Source organism: Raphanus sativus, unplaced genomic scaffold, assembly GCF_000801105.2.
Source record: "Raphanus sativus cultivar WK10039 unplaced genomic scaffold, ASM80110v3 Scaffold4236, whole genome shotgun sequence".
NCBI classification, from domain to species: domain Eukaryota; kingdom Viridiplantae; phylum Streptophyta; class Magnoliopsida; order Brassicales; family Brassicaceae; genus Raphanus; species Raphanus sativus.
The window spans coordinates 1-7907 of NW_026619538.1; the positions used below are offsets into that span (position 1 = coordinate 1).

Here is a 7907-nt window from a genome sequence, read left to right on the forward strand (position 1 = left end):
AACTGAATATGTATAAATGTCCAATTATTTTACATATTTTCATTCAAAAAAATAATATAAATGTCCGTTTGGAAAATTTTAAAATTTTAAAATATTTAGTTATTTTGTATTTTAGTATTTTAAAACCCCTACATTATATTAGTTACATAATCCTCTAAGAAAATAGATCCATGCTGAATTTTTCTTTTCTTTGCTAAGGATCTTTTAAATCTAGACATTGATATTTTAAATATGTGAAGGATAATACAGTTTTGTCAGTTTTAGATCATATAAATGGGTGTGATTGTATAGCACTGATACCAATAATTTTTTGGTGGAAACATTTGTTACTATCAGTTCAACTTATAACGAAGATAAACATGAATTGTAAGATAAACTTGAAATTTTCCCAAATAGATTTTATCATTATTATGCTAGGTACTGTTTAACCAAAGATAAATATACAACTTTATTCTCTAAAAGAGATAACAAGTAACGATGACCTTAAATTTTCTTTATTATTTCTACCATTTTTTATATTATGTTTTCATTCCAGTTACTGTAATAATTTTTCTCCCATTTCCTTCGTTTAATTTACTTTCTAGTACTCTAATATTTACCAAAAAAATCATGCCCAAAAATACATAATCGGAAAAAACTCATTGGGCCTGATAGCTGCGTAGCAGCCCAATATATATACATCTACATTATTAAAATTATAATAATTGAAGTACACAATTGAATTGTTTGAAAATAAGAATAATAGAATAAATGAGATATGTTTGGAAACATTGATAGTAGAACCAATAAAATATGTTTAGAAACATGGATAGTAGAGATGTGTAATTTTTTTTATTTACACATTTAGCCATTATATTTTCAATAAATTAATAACAAATGAGAACTGTTAAGAAACATGAATAGCATATTTAATACTTTTTATTTAAATATTTAGTCATTGTTTTTACAATAAATTAAACAACCTTCTTTCTATATTTCTTTTTATTTACAATTTTGTCACTATTTTACAAATCTTTTTATTTACAATTCTTTATAGTGAAAATAAAAACACAAACTGAAACATAAGTAGTATATTATATAAATAAAATTTAAAATAAATATTATTACCTTATTTAGTTTAGTCAAATATAAAAATTTCAAGAGTTCAATTTTCAAAAAAAAAAAACGAAATTTATTGGGAAGAAGAGTTCAATCGAAGGTATATTGGCGGTCTTTCAGGAGTTTGAAATGATGTCGGGTCTCAATATTAGTCTGGAAAAATCTACACTCTATCTGGCAGGAGTTAAAGCTGATGATAGTGTTGCCATTCTAGAGCAATTCCCCTTTGATGAAGGTTCTCTTCCTGTTCGATATCTTGGGCTTCCGCTTTTAACAAAGCGAATGAATGTTCACGATTACAGTCCTCTTATATCGAGAATAAGAGCTCGGATTAATTCCTGGACGGCAAGACATCTCACGTTTGCAGGGCGGCTACAGCTAATTGGTTCAGTACTGTATAGTATAACCAACTTCTGGATGTCGGCTTACAGATTACCGAATCAATGTATCCAGGAAATTAATAGCATGTGTCCAGCATTCCTTTGGTCAGGACCAGTTCTTGCTTCTCAAAAAGCTAAGGTGGCGTGGGTTGATGTGTGTAAGCCAAAAGATGAGGGAGGTCTTGGGCTTAAGAATCTTACAGAAGCTAACAGAGTTGCTTGCCTCAAACTAATTTGGCGTATCATTTCATCGAATTCTTCTTTATGGGTTAAGAGGATATGGAAATATCTCATCAGAAAAGGATCTTTCTGGAGTGTTAGAGAAGAGAGTTCGCTTGGGTCTTGGATGTGGAAGAAACTTCTGAAGTTGAGACCTTTGGCTCTGCAGTTAACTAAGAAGGAGATTAATAGTGGAGCAAATTCGTCATTTTGGTATGATAAGTGGTCTTCTTTGGGTCAACTGATAGAAGTTACAGGGGATAGAGGGTGCATGGATCTTGGTATTCCTAAGCATGCTACTGTCGAAAATGCTATTCAGTTATACAGAACGAGAGGCCATAGAGTTCACTCGCTCCGCATTATAGGCCAGGAGATCACAGCTTTGAAGATTCGTGGGCTTAATAATCTGGATGATATCAGTCTTTGGAAGAGGGAGAATGGGGAATATAGAGATAACTTTCTTACTTCTCATACTTGGGATATTATAAGAGAAAAGTCTCCAAAGGTTTCTTGGTCTAAAGGAATTTGGTTTACTGATGCAACTCCAAAGTTCTCCTTTATCACTTGGTTAGCTGTTCACAACAGGTTAATGACAGGGGACAGAATCATGCGATGGAACCCTCAAGCTAACTCTGTTTGCTGGCTATGTAAATCGGAGACATAGTCAAGAAACTACATCTTTTTTGACTGCCCGTATTCTAAGGAAGTGTGGAAGGGAACAGTTCAAGGCTTGGCAAGTTTGGGGAATCTATATCACTGGGAGAGAGTACTCAGAGCAGTGGTGCAAGGTTCTCAAGAGAGAAGTGTAACTTTCTTAATGAGATACTGCTTTGAGGCAGTAATTTACGCTCTATGGCATGAACGCAATGTGAGAAGAGTGGGGGAATCTGCTCAGCCAGCAATGTGTCTTACTGTGAGGCTTGATAAGATTATTAGAAACAGAGTATCTTCGTTGAGAAGTAAAGCAAATGGGAGGCATGAGAAAACAATGCAGATATGGTTTGATAGAAGTTTTTGAAGTTGAAGAAGTAAATTTGCAGTGGTTTTATCAAAATATATTGTCCCCTAGCTATGAAATTCTTACTCTTTTTTCCACATTAGAGTTTTGTCTCATTTGGGTTTTCTCTAATGAGGATTTTAATGAGGAGAATTTCGTGGCATTTCCAAACTTGACTTATGTCACATGGTCAAGTTTGAGGGGGATTTTGGAATTTGGAGTTGGGATTTCTTTTTTGCTTATGGAAGAATTTATCTTGCTTTTTCTTTTTGGATTTGTTTCTATTGTAGTAGATTCAAATATGATGCTCAAGATGTAAAAAAGGTATTTTTTGTTTGAAATAAAATTTAAAATTCTTTCAAAAAAAAATCATAAAATTAATAATAATTCTAGAAAACTAATGCAAAAAATTAAAATTTTGAAACATAGATAAAAGTATATCAGTTTTAAAATATACAAAATGGACTAATCTAATTACCTAAAAACATTGTTTTGTTTAAAATAATCATAACATAAAATTTAAATTTTATATACATAATTCAAATCAAAATAATAATTTAAAGTTGATTTATATCAAAATTGATTTAAAATATGCATATATTCAAAAAAACAAATTTACTAAAATATTTTCCAATAACCATTATTAAAAAGGTTTTCAATATATATAAAAAAATACAACAAAAAGATTAATATCATATACCAACTTAAATTATGGTTTTTATATTTCACATTAAATTTTAAGAATATAATATATGTGATTATTTATAAGATGGTACATACATACTATTAATTATATGATTATTTATAAGATGGACCAATACAATTAATTATATGATGACATATATATATGATACATAATAGTGACTAGGGTTAGACGTTCATGTATCTATTCCGGTTTATTTCGGATCTATTTGGGTTCGGGTTTTCAGGATCAAAGATTTCAGTCCTATTTATATATTTCTAAATTTCAGTTCAAATTATGACTAGGGCTGGGCGTTCAGGTATCCATTCGAGTTCGTTTCGGATCTATTTGGATTTTGGATTTCTGGGGTCAAAGATTTCAGCCCATTCAGATATTTCTAAATTTCAGTTTGAATTATATTCGGATCTTTACGGGTTCAGTTCGAGTTCAGATAACCCATTTAAATTATTTTTTAAAAGTTCATTATATATTTTTAATTTCTTAAAATCTATAAATAAAATAATATATTGTATATAAATCTGGATAACATATGTCAAAATACCTAAGCTTAACATATAAATGGTTTGGTTTAAATTTTGGATAAAAAATCAATAATTATTTTAAATATTTTTGGTGTTTTGAATGTACTTCCACTATGTTAGATATTTATATTTGACTATTTTTATATATTTTCAAGTATTTAAACCAACTTAAAAGTATCATATATATTCTAGATGTTTTTATGTACATTAAAACTAAAAATAATTAATATATATAAGTATATAATTTTTTTTCGGATACATTTTGATATCCAAAATACTTCGGTTCGAATTGGTTATGGTTTCGGTTGTCTAAATATTAAAATTTTGAATTATTTGATATTTAATCAATTTTGGTTCAGGTTTGGTATTACTCTTTCGGATTTCGGTTTGGTTCTTCAGATTTGAATTTTTTATTCAACTTTAATATTGACATGAAAAATAAATAGTAATATATTTTGACATATACACTCGCACGGACGTGCGGATCAAAATCTAGTTTAGGTTACAATTACTTTGCAGCAATAATTTGATTGTTTAAGAAAAAAGAGATTTGATAAAAAAAAAGAAAAAAGAGATAAAACGAACAATTCATGTAATAAATTGATTTTTTCTTGCATGATTCTTACAAAAGTATTTAAACGTTGTATACAGACAAGAAAACTAATATTAATATGATAGTAATGAAGAAAAACATACATTAACATAAAAATGTGTGAATATGAAATAGAAGAATATAAAATGTTAAATGAAATGGATATTAGAGGCCAGAGAGAGAAAAAGAGAGAGGTCTGGTGAAGGCCTATCTTAGCCCAAGTTTGAATATATATTTAGTTATTGTAAAGGGTTCAATATAACCCCAGGCGTAGCTTTGGCACGTGAATACCACTGCTATTGAAAGATTAAAGCGAGTCTGGAATTAGCGCGTGGTTCTAAATCTATACTGTCTTAACGCGTTCCCGTCAAAATAACACACGTGTCATAATTTGATTTGCCGCTATCCATAACAAAACAGGCTAAAGTCTTTTTAACTTCTAGAAATCCATCTCACCGTACGATTCATATCTGACGGCTGTAATTAATAAATCAAACAATGAAAATTAGCAAAATAGCCAAAAAGGTGAGTGAGCGTACAAGAGAGGTTAAGCAGTTTCTTTTCCTGTGTGTATGTTCAAAGAAGATAGATAGATAGATAGAGAACAAGACTGAGAGAGAGAAAAAAAAAAGACAGTGTTAAATCTACACTCTTCCTTGGTGGAGTTTTGAATCTATCCATTTATATATCTTCTGAGAGAGAGAAGAAAAATATCAAAACTTTATTTTTATTTCTCTCTGTTTTACCTAAAAGTTTCTGTCTTTGGGTTTCATGAAGTTTCACTCTTGTAAGTGTTCTCTATGCAATTGTCTGGTTTTGAAGAATGGATCCTTCTTCTGCTGTTAATACTCTTTAATTCGATTTATAGATTTTACTTTTTTATCTTTATACATTTCTGATATTGCTTTGGGTGTTTCTGCTTTGTAGGGTGATTATTGTATTGTGGAAGCTAAAGCCGTTGAGTTTAAGCTGCAGATCTTGAGGTTAGTGAGTCTTTTTTTTTTTAATCTCTGGTGTGCATTTAATCTATAGAAAGGCTGGAACTTTCTTAGTGTTTTTGTGATCTTTCTGGAAGAATGATTTAATGTGTGAGAGTATGTCTCTTTGTTGGGTTTTGTGTAAAGGTTCTCAAGTATTGTGTGATGGAAGAAGTGAAGGGACAAAGAGGAAATGGAACCAGTGATGCAGATTTTGTGCTGCAATGGGGTGAGAGGAAAAGAGTTAGATGCATGAAAGTGAAGAAAGATCAAAGCCGCAAGTCAACTGATTGTTTGTCTAATAAGCGCAAACTCATTTCTCGTGCTGTCTCTTCTGAAAGAGGCTCTCCTTCTCGTCATCTTAACCGTCCAAACAAGTAAAGTTTGATTCATTGCTTGTGTTCTTCTCTCTTGGAGTGATTTTTTGTTTTTTTTTAATGTGTTCTCTGTTGGGTGATAGGGTTGTAGATTCTCCTAGTAATGTGAGGAGATCGTTTGTGGCGTCGCCTGAGAAGGAAGATAGGTACTACACAACGAGGGGTTCAATGGGTACAGATGAGAGTGGGAAGATTATAAAAGAACCTGTGAAGGAGACCAAGAAGCATGTGTGGCCAAAGTTGTTTATAACTTTGTCAAATAAGGAGAAGGAAGAAGATTTCTTAGCTATGAAAGGGTGCAAGCTTCCTCAAAGACCCAAGAAACGAGCCAAATTGGTTCAGAAGACATTGCTTGTGAGTCCCCTCTTCGTCACTTCAAGTTTGTTCAAAGCCCCTCTCACTCATTGTGATGCAAATTTTCATTTGAGTATGTTGGTAATGTTTTATGTAGCTGGTGAGTCCAGGTACTTGGTTATCAGATCTTTGCAAAGAGAGGTATGAAGTAAGAGAGAAAAAGACTTCAAAGAAGCGACCAAGAGGGTTGAAGGCAATGGGGAGCATGGAAAGCGATTCAGAGTGAAGAAGAGTTGAACTAAAGAAACATTCAAGATTTTGGTGAAGGCTAGAAGGAAGAATCTGTTTGTTTCTTTCATTGCATTTTGAGATGCTCTCTCTCTCTCTCTCTCTCTCTCTCTCTCTTCATCACATGTCAACAACTATGAGGCATTTGTATTTTTTCCTGAATGTTTTGCTTTCTGAAGCTAATCTACAAGTCTTTCCTAATCAAAATCTCTTCTTATTATTGCTTTAATAATTTATTGAATCTGCATTTGGATATTTAATGCATACAAAGCTACAATGATAAAAAGAGGGGTTTGAATCTCTCTTAGTCTTAGAAATTGATGACCAGAGTGTAAAGAACTCCAAACATATTAGCTTATATATTAGATGAAATGAAATCTGCAAACAGATTAGTGTCTGAATATTACAACACACGAACCAAAACTGCAGCTACCACTACCAAAGTACAAACTCATTTACCTAACGAGTCACAAGTCTCCTACTTCCCTTGTTGTTTTCCCAGTTACAAACTAGTTATTCTACAGTTTTAAAAATCTGTACTGTCACAAGACCTCTACTTATGTACATTTGATCCGTGAGCCATGACCTCAAAGTGCTTTCTCCAGTGAAACTTGTCACCTGAGCCGTCAGCTAGGGAAGCAGATCACTAAAATAATATGCCATTTCAAAGACCTCCGAGATTCACCAGATAATGGCCAGCTATCAAAGATCAGATGCTGCTGTTAGTTAAAGAATCAAGTCAAATAGTGAGTGATATGGACCAGGGAAAGGTTAAGCAATCTACTTTCTCTAACGTTGCGCTTGATTGCGGGAAAACAAGTCTTTTAACTTTGAAAAATGAGCCGTCTGGTTCCTTGAACAACACAAGCACTTAGGACAAAGAAGGAGAGAGAGCCATCTGCCTACTATGAGGGGAAAACTATAAAGCTTCAAGGACAACAGATGCTTTTGTGAAGACTGAAAGAACAAAAGGTGCTTCTTCCCCTGGGTGTATGTATAGTGGTCGTGAAGGATCTAGTCATTAGATCAAAAGGAAGAGTTCAAGTCGGGAAGACTCTAAGAGAAGAAGAAGGTTCCGGTTCGGCTTGACGCGAAGCGGTTTGATTCGAGTTAAGTTGTTTCCGGTTATTTCTTGTAATCACTAATTGATTCCGGTTTAGGGTCGGTTCTTTCTCACTTGATCACACGTGAGTTGCACGGGTGTTATCAGCTGAGTATAAAGCTGAGTGGTCAAGGTCTCGAGTTGATATAGAGTTTGTTATCAACCGAGAACATTGAGATAGAGAATCGAGTCTTTGCCGTTGTAACGGAGCTCGCTTGTGAGCTGTATAGTGATTGCTGGTTCGATCCCAGCTCCGGAGAGATATAGCGGCTCTTCCTCGTTAACGGAAGAGTGCGGTGAACTCCGGGTCAACAACCGTCGTGTCTTTCACTTCTTGAAGTTACAGTAATCGGTGAAGA

The 7907-nt window shown here is 33.1% G+C and overlaps 1 protein-coding gene and 1 long non-coding RNA gene across 2 annotated transcripts; one reads left to right on the top strand and one right to left on the bottom strand.

The window, feature by feature from the left end:
* Nucleotides 1–5061: 5061 nt before the first annotated feature.
* LOC130507259 (uncharacterized) lies at nucleotides 5062–6666 on the top strand. Its single transcript, XM_057001969.1, has 5 exons — nucleotides 5062–5297; nucleotides 5438–5493; nucleotides 5635–5864; nucleotides 5948–6218; nucleotides 6316–6666. Exons 3-5 carry the CDS (start codon nucleotides 5653–5655, stop codon nucleotides 6442–6444), a joined length of 612 nt encoding a protein of 203 aa, XP_056857949.1. The 5' UTR covers nucleotides 5062–5297; nucleotides 5438–5493; nucleotides 5635–5652; the 3' UTR covers nucleotides 6445–6666.
* A 117-nt stretch (nucleotides 6667–6783) lies between these two features.
* Nucleotides 6784–7894, bottom strand: LOC130507260 (uncharacterized). The gene is made up of 2 exons (XR_008942264.1): nucleotides 7231–7894; nucleotides 6784–7145 (listed from the first exon to the last, which is right to left on the bottom strand). It is a non-coding gene; the product is annotated as an uncharacterized LOC130507260 (long non-coding RNA).
* Nucleotides 7895–7907: the final 13 nt, after the last annotated feature.